This window comes from Centruroides vittatus, unplaced genomic scaffold, assembly GCF_030686945.1.
Source record: "Centruroides vittatus isolate TY-2023 unplaced genomic scaffold, ASM3068694v2 contig_400, whole genome shotgun sequence".
Classification (NCBI taxonomy): Eukaryota; Metazoa; Arthropoda; class Arachnida; order Scorpiones; family Buthidae; genus Centruroides; species Centruroides vittatus.
In genome coordinates, this window is record NW_027122215.1 from 640230 (window position 1) to 654475 (window position 14246).

General features: G+C 30.4%; 2 protein-coding genes across 2 annotated transcripts; both read right to left on the reverse strand.

Annotated features, from left to right (window-relative positions):
- Nucleotides 1-4356: 4356 nt before the first annotated feature.
- On the reverse strand, nt 4357-11002 carry LOC136976489 (uncharacterized). Its single transcript, XM_067271791.1, has 4 exons — nt 10922-11002; nt 7889-8017; nt 5024-5116; nt 4357-4955 (listed from the first exon to the last, which is right to left on the reverse strand). The coding sequence occupies exons 1-4, from the start codon at nt 10980-10982 to the stop codon at nt 4582-4584; spliced, it is 657 nt and encodes a 218-aa protein (XP_067127892.1). The 5' UTR covers nt 10983-11002; the 3' UTR covers nt 4357-4581.
- Nucleotides 11003-13370: 2368 nt separating this feature from the next.
- On the reverse strand, nt 13371-14036 carry LOC136976516 (uncharacterized). Its single transcript, XM_067271820.1, has one exon. The coding sequence runs from the start codon at nt 14034-14036 to the stop codon at nt 13371-13373; it is 666 nt and encodes a 221-aa protein (XP_067127921.1).
- Nucleotides 14037-14246: the final 210 nt, after the last annotated feature.

Sequence of the window (14246 nt, forward strand, 5' to 3'; positions counted from 1 at the left end):
AGTACAGTACATTATAATGCTGAATTTATTACAGGAAATGAGCTTAAGAATTTCGTGACAGTACAGTATATAGCAACTTAATTTAAATAGTATTTAATAGAATTCTTGACGGATAGTATTTAAAATAGTACTAGAAAGTACTATTTTAAAAGAATTAATTTCTCTCTTGATCTTGACGGCGTTGATGGCATACTCTTTGGTTATTATTAGCAAATGAGCAAACTAGGCTTTTTTTTTTCTTTTTTTTAAATGTTTTGTTACCCATAGACAAAGGTAACAAGTTTTCGTTGCTAAGTAAGAAATCGAAAACATATCGAAAATTGTACACGTATTTAAATATTTATTTCCTTTTTGTAATCAGCAACGACAGCACAGAGTAGCTATATTTATCACTTTTTAATCGATTTAGATATTATTCCTTTCGTCCCTGAATAACCTTATAACTTGTCGGGACGAGTTTCGTATTTCGGTTAGCAAATCTTATCAAATAATTTATTAAATTATTAATTACGAAAATAAGTTTTTTAATATTTTACATATTAGAATGCAAAAATTAAATAAGTATATTCTATTATCTGTTAATTTTGTTTTGGCCATTGAAGTCCTAAACAAAGTTAACGGATTGACATCTATATAAAAATACCTCCTACGACGCGAGTATTTAAGCTGATTTGACAATAAAATTTCTGTCTTTCGATTTTAATGAAAGTCTCGTTTTTATATATAGTTTTTTAAATATTTTCAAGAAACTTTTATATTTAGGAACACGCTCACGCTTATTTATAATCCAATAATGTAAAGTAAAATAATTACCATTTTTATCATAGCCTACTTTATCTTATCAGAATTGTAATGGCTATCTTTTCTCAAATTATAATCGATTATAATTTGAAAGAGATATAAAGCAGAAAATAAGCTTGCTTTTATTAATATGAAATTAACGTTCTAAATGCTTTGTGGTGGTAAATTATAGGGTACATTCTACCAACTTGCTCTACAATCATTTTACTATTGATCTAGCGAGGAGTAGAGTCTCGAGACAAGTACAATCAAACTTCTGAACAATGGCCACTGATGGGAACATAAAAAATGGCCGTTGTTTGCAATTTATTTTGTATGCATTGAAAAAAGAAATGTTCCTGGTAGAATGGCCGCCGTTTACGGGTGGTCGTTATTGGAGATTCGACTGTATATATCAATTTTATTTCACGCATTAAAGCGCGCGAATAGTTGACAATAAATAATATCAATACAAATATTAATCAATTATAAAAATTTTGGTCATTCACTTGTCTAGTCACACCTGTTATTTAACATGTTATCAGATTATTTACACGTTAAAATATAATAAGTGTAATTATCGTAGAATGCGCGTTGTTTTAATCGAATTCTTGCCTTACATAATGTTTTATCTTGGATTTTATTGGGCTGCAATTTGAAAAAATTGTAAACCTGTAAATTTTCATTGTCGTCCGTCCGTTCGTCGTCAGTGTCCTTTCTTAATCTCGAGAAACGTGTTAGATAGATGAAAGTCGAGATAGGATATGGAAAGATTAGGGGCAGGAAGCCTGGATTAACTGTATACGAACTTCCGTTGCAAACCGGAAGTCATCTTATTTCAATTCAAAACTCAAAATCATTTATTTTGATTTCACTACAATTAAATTATATAAATTTAACTCAAGTGGTTTTCTCAGAATTAACTGCCTGTGCTTTTTACTAAAATTTATGAATTATCACATCACATGCTTTATTTATTCAGTATTTATTTATTCAAAAGTTAAATCTGAATTATCAGAAGCTCTGGTAATTCAGATTTAACTTTTGAATAAATACGTCGCAATTTCTACTAGATTCAACCTAGTAGAATGTGATGCAATACGAGATCGTTACGAGTGACCAAAATTGCCTTTGTCTCAGGAAGATATCACTTGTCTCATCTGTTGATGTCATTCGTCTCCAAAAGAAAAGACGAAAGATAAGTGACCAGGGCCGTGTTCAGTAATGCAAAAAGAATCTAATTGACTAGGAGGGCGGAGCTAAAAAGTGTTCTGAGCATCTTTGAAGGGTATGCTGAGTTAGTAAGTTAGACTGATTGTGTGTAAAAATAATGGATTATAAAAATACGAGTATATTTAGTCTCGCACGAGTATGCTACACATCTTGAAAATCGTACGACGAGACAAAAACTATGATGTAACTAGTAGAAAGTTAGCATAAACAAAACAAGGTGACTAAACTAATGAGAATTCTAGCAGTGGGAGGAGTCAAGAAGTAGTTAGAAACGAGTTCAACCTCGCAGCAGTACTAGACTTAGCAAGAATTCTGGATACTAAACATGGCTCAGATTAAGGCCGGGGCCGTCGAGCGCTTGAATGGGACCCGGAGATAAAGCGGGCCCTTCTCTTTCCATTGTTTATTTGAACAAATGAAATAGTATATAGAATGTTTCATTATTAATAAAAGATATTCTTAAAAAATCTTTTTGTTAGTAAAAATAACATTAATTTATAAGGTTAGGAACAATTACGGATTCTCGTGTTTTCCCCCGGGCAGGGGAAATTTCCAGCTTCCCCTCTCGACAGCCCTCTTCTTCAAAGTGAGATGAAGAAATACATATGATCGGCTTAAAGTTTTTTCCGATTAATTTTCACTAGCCATTTTTTCATTAAGGCAGAATTTTTGTGCGAAAATAAATGAAAAGATTCCATTTTCTCTACGTCAGCGCTCCGCAGTCAGTGTACCAAGGCAATGCCTCCAAGAGGAGGAAAATAAATATGATTAATACATGTTGATTCAAAAGAGGAATGATTTGCCTATTACATGTTTATTGAGTCGATTAACTTTGTCACAGTAAAGTTTGTCAAAGCAGAATTAGCCATTTCCACTGCTTGTAGAGACTTATTGTTTTCACTTCTTTCACACAAAACTAGGCCCACAACCTGTTAGCTTCTTAGGTAACGATCCAGAAAACAGAACAGAAGACAGATTTTATTAAGATGCTGCGATAAGAACAAAGGTACTACACTCTATCAGAACAAATTATAAATTACATATGATGAATTAAAATTTAATTTTTAATTTACAGTAGAGGAAAAAATTAACACAATAATCTTAACAAATTGTTTTTATTAATAAAGAATTTTACATCGAAATAATTATTAGACTATATCAGTCTAATTATATTCATACTTGGATCTATAAAAATGTGCTAAATATTGATAAAGATATATTTTGCTCAAGTATAGATATATAATTAGCTGTGATAAGTGATGATTCTTTCAAGTATATTTACAATATGATATCTAGGGATGCCAATTGTTTCAAACTGTTTGGAATTTCAGTTACTTTTTGAAAAATGGACTGAGTTTTTTGTTTGTATTTTAAAATTGCCCTTATTTTTCTTAATTATAAGTTAATCCGAATTCTTTTAATTTCCGTTAGTTTGAGTTTTTCTTCTGTTTTTGTCTCCCTTCACCATCGCCAACAAGTCCATAATGGCAGCGGCTGGATGAAGACGAATGGGGCTTCATATATTGGGAACGAACCGTCCATGAGAAATTCCTGGGGTTTTTCGACTTAGTCCGGATTCGTTTCTGGATCCCCAGAGCGGTAGGCTGACACTTTAACCATTTCGATCATCTTATCTCATCATCATTTCATCATAATCATCAAGAGGAAGAGGAAATGTTCCCAAGATTGTAGGTTTTCACCTCATTTTTGTGTTTTTACTTTCCCGGCTATACAGTATATAATAGAGGGACAGCATGGCGATCGGTCAAAAAATGACTCCCCCCACATTCTTACATTTTTAGACTCGGCACCTTGAAACGTTGAGAATGGGGTAATGATGATAAAACAAAATTTGGCATGGTAGCTTGTGTATGAGGAGCATTGATGCTATTAAATTTTGGTGGTTAAAGGTCGAAGTTGTGAAGAGATAAAGAAATATCGTGTGTCATATTCCTAGAGGGTTTGGACTTAATGAAGATGTTATTCTTCCTTACTAGAGTTTACAATTTTTTTAAATCACTAACTTCAAAATTAAGCCTTTTTCCATTTTACACTAATTAAAAATATAAAAAAATTTAATAAGAAAATTTCATAAAAGATGGCGCTATGCACAATTTTATTTAACATGATTATAAATATACTGCACTATAAAAGTTATTTTTTAACAGCCAGAAAAGTTATTCAACTTGTTGCTGGATTTTTAAAAATAGAATTTAATTACATTTAAAGCGATTTTAACCTTTAGTATTTTAAGTTAATATAAAATAATTTAACCATTTACAGTTTGTGGTGAATATATATATATATATATATATATATATATATATATATTATATATATTTGTTTTTGTGACAAGTAATAGATGGTAGCAAATGTTAAGTTGTCGAAATATCATCTGTAGAAGTGGGAAATTCAAAAAACTTTTATAGTTATATTCAATATTCTGTAATCTAAAGTGTGATTTCATGTAATCAAGACTATCATCATTATGCGATTTAACAATCACAATGAATTACATTTTACATTAAACATAATTTTAATATATATATGTAAGCAAGTATGAGAAATCTATATTGTTTTTTGAATCAAATACATATAAGGGTGAATCAATAAATAACCAGCCAAAAGCAACAGCATTGCTGCTTGCTCCGGCTGGTTATTTATTAACCCATCCATATAGTTTTCAACGTAATTTAAAAATTTTTTGAATGAAGATAGAGTTTTTTCTAGATAATTTTTTAGTGTAAAAAAAGAATCATCACCTAAATTAAAACAACCTGATTTATATGTTGCCAACTTTACTCTGTAAAGCCGAGCTTCCAGTTCTACACAACCATGTAACTTGTGTTTAGAGTCTTGTAGATCATAAAATCGAATGCAAACGTCCGTATACTTCTTCTCTAGATGTGGTGCTTGAAAACAAATTGGTGGTGGATTGTGAACTACCAATATAGATGTTAACGTTAAAAATTACATTACTGTATTTCATTTTTTAATTTTCAAAACTTACCTGAAATGGTTTCTTTGTAAATGGTTTTGTTATCAACAGTGACAGTAAATGATAATCCATAATCATTTGGAAGATAAGTGAGATTTACACAACCTAAATAGAATATACATATATAGAAAAATAGATGATTATTAATACGATATGCAAAGTGTAATATATAATATGGGTTAAGATTCCGTCTAAAATTAATTTTATTTTTCAAATGACTAAATATTTTATAATTTCAAATTTAAACTTTGAATATTTTATGCTTCTTTTATAAAAAATTAATTAACAACAAAGTAAGATATCTCAACATGTACTTGTCTAATATGATCACTTTTATTTCTGAGAATTTTAAAAGCATTACTATTTAAAAAATGACTTATATATCTTTTATCATCAGTTTTATTTTTATTCAATAAAATTTTTGTTAATTCATTTCAATTTACGTATTTATCATACAAATATTTATTATAAACCATCACACTTTCCATTATTTATACCTGCAAATTTCAATTTTCTTTTATTATATGACATATCTTAATGTTTTAATTTTTTGTGTTAATAGACAATTAAAGTTTTAGGGTTTATCAAACTGACTCACTTGACTAATGTTTAAATTACTAAAAAGCTCTAACTGAAGAGGGGGGCCATTATAAAGCCCGAAATGCATTTTAGATTGGTAATAGTGTGCATGTATATAGGTGTATATAATTAATTAATAAACTCCCCTTGTCAAGTGAGTCAGTATGATAAGCCCTAAAAGTTTAATTGTGTATTAACACAAAAAATTATAATAGTAATAATAAGGGCAAGAAGCTATAGTATTAATATACGTTGTTTAATAATGCTTTATTTTTAATATGGGTGAGAAAATCAATTGCCAGACATTTCCTACTGTAATTAACATAAATAAATAAAATTAGAATAAGTTTTAAAATTTTTAGTGAAAATTGAGTGAAATCTTATCATAATATGATTCTAAAAATATATTTAGGATTAATCCAATTTTGATATTTATTATGATAACTTATCATATATTGTATTTGTTAAACAATCTACTTTTGAAAAATATCAAAAACAGTCTTTCAAGTAAAATACTGTAGATCTTTATTATTTAAATTTATCTTTGTATACTAGTACATTTATCAATTAACAGGACTTATTATACTGGAAAATTATGGATGCAGATATTTAGTCTTACAGATCAGAAATAATAATTTTTATTTAGTTCACCTGCAAAAAATCAGATCTTTGAATATCGGAAGAAACGATTTTATGTAAATATTGGATAAATATAATCATCGTGTGAAACGGCCGGTGCGCTTCACCTGCACGGTGTGCGGTTATTTTTACAAAATAAAAATATTCACGAAGCAAATCTGTATTTTTTTTTGTGTATTAAAAATACTTTATAATTATTTTACATTACAAGACGCAATGCTTGTTAATGTATCTCATTCTAGCATTCTTTATAAGTTGTGCTTTCCGTTCTTCGTATAATTTAATTCGGTCTTTGGATGACTTTTTGAAAGTGTCGGTCGTGGAATTTGTTGACGGGGGTTAATACACACACACCAAAAAAAAAAAAAAAAAAAAAAATACAGATTTGCTTCGTGAATATTTTTATTTTGTAAAAATAACTGATCAGATTAACTGTGATTCTCATGCAAATAAATACTTATTATTTTGTTCGTCAGCAAGGAAGCGCACCAGCCGTTTCACACGACGATTATATTTATCCAATATTTACATAAAATCGTTTCTTCCGATATTCAAAGATCTGATTTTTTGCAGGTGAACTAAATAAAAAATATTATTTCTGATCTGTAAGACTAAATATCTGCATCCATAATTTTCCAGTATAATAAGTCCTGTTAATTGATAAATGTACTAGTATACAAAGATAAATTTAAGCTATGATAAAGGACACAAAGGCATAATCATAATAAATATCTATTCAATTATTATCTGTTGTAGATGCTATAACAATGTTATAACATCTTTTGAGAGTAATTGACGTTTAATTTGTTTTTACTTTTGTTAATTATTTGCAACTTAAAAAATAAAATGTGTATTCATTTAATAAGATACAATTTAATAAGATTTTGTTTACAGTGAATATTCAGTAAAAATTTAAAAAAAAAAAAAAAAAAATTAAGGATCACACATTTGATGCTCCGTTAATGCCATCAGTAAGCGATTCCCTGCACAGTAGCTTACAGTAGCTAATACAGCTAGCAAGATCACTGATTCTTAATCTTGCAGACTCCTGAAGAAAATGGAGTTTTAAATAAGCCTTATTCCATTCAACAATTAAAACTTTTCATCAAAACAAAACGTAACAGTTATTACAATTGCCACATTTTATTTAATGAATGTATTTTGAGATCATGTTTATACAAATGAATTCATATTCAGAAAATAGCAAGTAAACACAACATTTATGATGAAAATTAAGTTATTGCATAAATAGGTTTATATATATAGAAACATAAAACTAAAAGAAATTAATAAGATTATTGATAATTTAAAGTAGGAATAACTTTTGAATGTTTTAATATATTGTAGCAATCTACAGAAAGATTTGTGACAATATTCTGTATACTCCATATATTTATTAAACTGCATTATATTTTATCCAAGAAGTAAAGGAATTTCTCAAAGTTAAAAATTCAGAAAATTGCTTACTCAGAGTTTTATATGTAAATATAAAACATTTACTTATGAGTTATTTATTTATTTTTAATTAGTTAAGCTCATCTTTTTATAATATAAAATTACAATGTCATGAATGAAGGGAAACAATATGAAAAAAATAACTGTAGTTTTACAAATATATTGTAAACTATAATGAATCATTTATAAATTTATTCAAATTACCTGCATCATTCAAATAAATCTTTGGTACTTCTAAATGGGTACAACAGCCACAAGTATATTTATAACAGCTGCATCCAGTTTCATCAAAAGTAGATGTAATAGCAGATATTATATTGTAGATACTAAACGCTATGTTAAATGAAAAAATATAAACAGTTAAAGTGAAACATAATAATATTCTTTATTAGAAAAAAGGGAAGTACCCTGTTGCCCAGAGACAAGGCAATTACAGATATTAAGGTAAACAATTTTTTGTACAAACATTAGTCTGTTATTTCCAGTATTTTTTATTAGTTATATTTTAGCAAGTCCTTAAATTTAATTGGTAATTTCACAATTACAATTTTATTTAATAATTTTAATAACACAGTTATATAGATTATAAGGTTCCATCTTTGATAGATTGTTTAAGTTTTCTATAAAATCGTGTCATGTGCTTGTCAGAATTATGTATGCCATTTTAAATTATTGTGGTATTTCTACGAGTTTCTTCCAATCTCTTTTAATATGTATATTACCGAGAAATAACTAGAATTACACCAATAACAATGTGTAGTTAAAAAGTTAATGTATACGTTTCTTACTTAATAATGAACAATTATCAATGTAAACAGATTAATCGCCCAATTGCGATTAATCTTTTTACATTGATTCTATGGATTTTTAAAAATATAGTTGAGATGAAGGCATATTTATTATTTTTAAATAGTAAAGAATGGTAAGTATTGGATTAATATAAAAGTTTCTAGATGTCATCTGCCGGAGAACAATTTTGAATTTTCTAAATTCAAAATTGTTCTCCGGCAGATGACATCTAGAAGTTTCTTGTAGATATGTAAATGAAGGATGTTAATGTGCAAAATCATAATTAAAAAGCTATTCTGTGTGCCAAAACTGGAATTGCATCAGTGTAAAGTTATGCTATGTATTTAGTGGGATGTTCGCAGACCAGTCCATTTGGAGATTCTTCCACGGAATACCGTTATAACTTCCGAAATGTACAGTACTGCCTCAGCTGCAACGTTTGGTTGATGCTATTCGCACTAAGCGGCTACAGATGAGCATTGTGCACTTTCTTCGTGACCGCACGTGTCAAGGTCTACCAGACAGAAGTTGCTTGATCTCGGCTAGGAGGGTCACTCCCCGATATTGCACCATCTGACTTCCGTCTCTTCCAATTCACATAAATGTCTTGGAAGGAAACCACTTCTCTGATGGTGAAGAGATGAAAATCAAACTTGCAGAGTTCGAGTCAAAAGAGCCCGTATCTTATTCAACAGGAATCCGTAAACTGTATTCAACAGAAGGTGCTGAAAGATAATGACAATTACTTTCTTCAATAAACTATTTTTAACTTTTCCGGCTCTGTTATATATAACAGAAGTAAAGTATTGCGATCGGTCAAAAAATGACCTCCCGAAGATTTTTACATTTTTGAACCCGGGACCTTGAAATGTCGAGAAATGAGATAGGGAATATTTTCTGTATGTATGGTATGTATGGATGCTTGTGTGTGTGGGGGGCATGATTTTGTTTACCATGTTTGAAGCTTAATAGCTACTGTGTTTTTTGTCGAAAACTTCTGAAATTTTGCAGGGCGGTTTGTGTATTAGGGAACTGATGCTATTAAATTTTGGTGGTTAAAGGTCGACGGAGTGGGAGAATAATAGATGGTCGTGTGTCACATCTCGAGTATAGTCGGCTTAAGTAAATTAACTCTTACCGAAGGGAGTAGAGGTTTGAGAAATTTAGTCGGAATGTGATCACTACTTGTAAAGAATTAATAGGCCCATGCATCTTGTCAATTGAGTCGTCTGTCCTCTATTGTGAAGTTTAAATCCAGATACAGTGGAACCTCGCCTAACGAGCAAAACAAATTGTAAAAAATTACTCTCTTAACGAGCGACGTTTCACATAACGAGTGACGAGGAAAAGGGAAGATTTTGTAAAATCCCGATTATCCGAGATAACATTGACCAACTCTACCTTGGATAACCGAAAACTTGGATAAAACGGATGAACGTAAACATTTCCAATTTCAAAATACAATTATAAAAGATTTATATGGTGGCACTTTTAAGCCCATTTTTACACCTTATTGAATTTATCATATGTAAAAACATTTTCTATGTCACTTATTATACAGCTAATTTGTACAATACTTTCAAGAATAAAAATGTGTATTATTATAGTTACATATGAGTGGTTTGTCTCACATTGAAGTTAAATGATAAAGGGTAACAAAAACAAATCATTTTACTGCTACATGTGTTTTTACTGCTGTAGTGCTTTTACTGCTCTAAAGAAAGTTTCACGTACCTGTTATTGCTTGAAACTTTTTTAGAAAGTCTTTTAGAAGTTTCGTTATATAGCAGTTCCTCCGTTCTTTGCCACAATGTATCACCTCAGCATAAGCCATTTGCAGTACCATCATTAGAAATACACAATTTACCCACTCAGTGCATTCGTTACAAACATTTTATGAATTATAATGTAAGAAAAGTAATGTATTCTTTAACAAGTTCTCTTCAGTTAATACAGAACCCGGGTTAATCGGAGTTAATCGGGATAATCTGAGTTCTACTGTATTCTGCCGATCAACTTTACGAAGATTAAGTTATAAAGAAGTTATAGAGAAATACGGTCATATTTTCAATTATAAATATAAAGCTAATATCATATTTACTTATAACAAGAGTATGAAAATTACATTTTCTTGAAACAGAAAGCTGAAGTTCACTTCAGATAAAATTATTTTTGATTGAAGAATAAAAATTGTATTATTAAGTATTATTTTACTTACAATATCTCATTCGCGTATATAATTTAACATTTTATACATATTATTTTCAGCAAATAAGCTGTTGTAATTGAGGCGGCAATGAATTCTGTCGGCATTACATGTCAATCAATAAGGTTGTCTGGCCGTAACATTATTCATATCAAACGATTTTGTAATTTTAATTTCCTTCGAAAAATAAAATAAAAACACGCTATTAAAAATTAATAATGCGATTACAATTAATTACTTACCTTCACTTACGGCGAACAAGAAAACGAGAAATACTAAATTCTTACAATTAATAGAATTCATTACGAATAAATCTGCTTTATCGATTGAATATTGGCGAAAGCATAAATATTTTCACGCAAAACATTCATCTACTGAAAACGTAAACAAACGAAAGTAATTTTATGAATCAGCTGATCTCTAGCGCCATCTCAATAAACAAGTACAGTGCTACAAGCTAATAATTGCAGAACATTTGACGGATGCGAACCCTCCTTTTTATATATTTATTCTTTTTATTTCAAAGGATCTTCTGGTGACAATGACAGAATTATGTCGCTCCTCGCCGCCTTTCGTAGAGGGACGGGGCAACTTTGAAATTTCAAACGGGACCCAACAGAAAAGTGTAATTTTGGATTCTGCAGAAAAAGCCAAGATACTGAAGCATTTATTTAATTTAATAGCTATTGAGTAGAAATTTTTATATCAGTTTCTTTTGAAAATATATCATTTAAATTGGTTACTAGTTCCAGAAACTGATGTGAAGCCATTTTATTTTTTGATCCTTTCTGCCTTGTGGAGGCCAAGCGGTTCCGTTTCCTGAACACTAGGTCGTGGGTTCACGCCTCGCTCGGACAGCTGGTCACGTGGAGTTTTCCGCGTTTTCTCCACGTTTGTAACGCCTAAATAGGAGCTAGTTTCCCTTAAAAAGATGTTGGGCGATCTGCCTAGGTACCCCTAGGCAGATCGCCTAAGTGTTGCGTTGCCATAACTTAACAGCAACAATACGTATTCTGTTTCGTGTCTTTTCTGAAGTAACGGAGATGGTTGGTTTGGTTCGCAGATAATTGTTTCAATATGTTACGTAGAGTGGAGTGTTTACTAAAATCAGGGTCGATAGCTATACTGGTCCTTCAGGTATGCTCTAAAGTAAAGTTAATATGTGAGGTAGCCACTAGCTGGCTGTAGAGTCGCATTACGGCGAGAAATTGTTTGTTTATCTATTTGGTTAGTAGGTAGTTTTACCGTTTTCAAGCATTTTTGTAACTTTTTTCTGTTTTGTCAAAAAAATCTTATTCGTAATTACATTTTTAAATTTTATATCATGTATAAAGAAAAAGTATATTTGGTTTATAAAAAAAATTTAATAAAATGATAAATTGAAATTACGGATGAAGATGTGGATAAATCGAAAATAATTATATTTTCGATTTAATTAATTTAGGTTTTAAATAGAGAAAACTGTTTTAAAACTGTTATATTGCTACATATTGTGAATGAAAGTTTCGTACTTTCTGAGTATAACATATCTGTTCAATACATAGGTAATGGTAAAATAAATAAATAAATTTGCATTTTATTGTTTTATTTTATTACATATGTATGACAATATAATTAGGAAAACCATAGCTTATCCTTTGATACATTTAAATAGCAGCCCACCAGTGGCCAAGCAGTTCCTTTCCCTGAACACTGGGAGTTCGGTCGTGCGTTCGCGCCTCGCCAGGACGGGTTGGCCACGTCTGTTAACGCCTGAATAGGGGCCAGTTACCGTTAAAAAGACATCCAGGAAGACATCCCCCTAGGCAGATCTCCCAAGTGTTGCGTTGCCGTAACTTAACTAAACAAACAAACAAAACATTTAAATAGGGATAGAAATTTAATCCAGATAAAGACAAACTATTTTTTTAATTATGTAGTGTTAAAGTTAATAAATTAAGTGTGCTATACAATTTTATTTAATTCAGTATAGTGAGAAATAGTATTTGGGATGAAATAGTTTTGTATTTTTGACACGAGAAATTACTTAATTATAATTATAACAACACACCTGAATTTTTGCCGAGCATAAAATTATTTTATTTCAAACGTTTTCAACCTATTTATTATAGGCTATCCTCAGACTTACGATTATCGTTCCAAAATAAAACGTAACGTTTTTCGAATAAGTTTCATTTTTAAATTTAAAGATTTAGAATAATTGTGTATATGAAAAAATAAATAAATAAAATAAATAAATAACAGTAAAAATAAAATAAAATAAAATGACATAAATAAATAAACACCGTATACAAGGCCATGTATAACTATTACAAGTTTTAAGGGTTTTTAATCCCCATGCTTTTTTCTATCATGTACTGTACAGTACTTCCATGCTGTTGGAAGCGCATTAGCATCCTTGGCACTTAGGCAACGGTTTTTTAATTTTATTTTTATATATTTCCATCTTTTCCATTTCTAATGCAATGGTCGGGGATTGGACTGTTTTAATGATTTTTGCCTCATTCCATTTTACATTCGCTCCTTCCGTCTGCACATGATTGCTAAAATGGTGTTGTTGTGTGCTTTCTTAACGTTGTATCTGTGTTCTCGCAGACGTATTGCTAAGTTTCTTCTGGTTACACTCACATAATCCTTTGCTACTCTTAATTGTTGATTTTCAAATGGAATTTTATACACTTCAGCCTTCTCTTACATTTTTACTCTGTCTTTATCATTCCTTAGTAAGCTGTAGATGTTGGGTGCTCTTTTATATACCATTTTTGTGTTTTTATAAGTACTCAATTCATTCATCACTCCTTCTATATGCTTATTGTATGTGAACTTGTTAATTGCATCTACTTTAGTATCTTTTTTGCCTTTATGTTGTCTGTAACTTTTGACCAGGCCTTCAATTGTGGCGGTTTTGTAGCCTGAATTTGTTGTAGTTCTTTTAATTCTACCAATCTCCGTAAGACGGTCTTGAACGTTGGTGCAATATAAGAACGCTCTTTTAATAAGGGACTTAAATGCTGATAACTTGTACTTATATGGATAGTTGGACCACGATGGTATATATAGGGGAGCATGCGTGGGTTTTAAATACACCACTGTTTGTACATTTCCTTGTTTAAATTTTATATCAATGTCCAAAAAATGGAGATGAGTATGGTTTTTCTGTTCTAGTTTTAACCCATGATCATTACTATTGATTGCAATTAAAAATTGTTCAATTCGTCGGTTATCTTTCCAAATTATAAACACGTCATCGACATAACGTTTGTAGAATATAATGTCCTCTGTGAAATCTCTGAGGATGTCTTTTTCCAGTTTACTTATTACTAGTTCGCAAATGAGTCCTGACATGGGACTTCCCATTGGGACACCTTTCTTTTGTTTGTATGTCACTCTGTTGAATCCAAAAAAGGATTGGTAGCACATCAAGTCTGCTAGATTATTTAAGTCCTCCGAGTATGTCGATAACACTGGATTGTGTTGGACCCTAAATTCAATGAGTGCATTGTGTGAAGCCCGAGCGATACTCGAGCTAATGTGTTAATAATAATATAAAAATGTCAAATCAGGGGA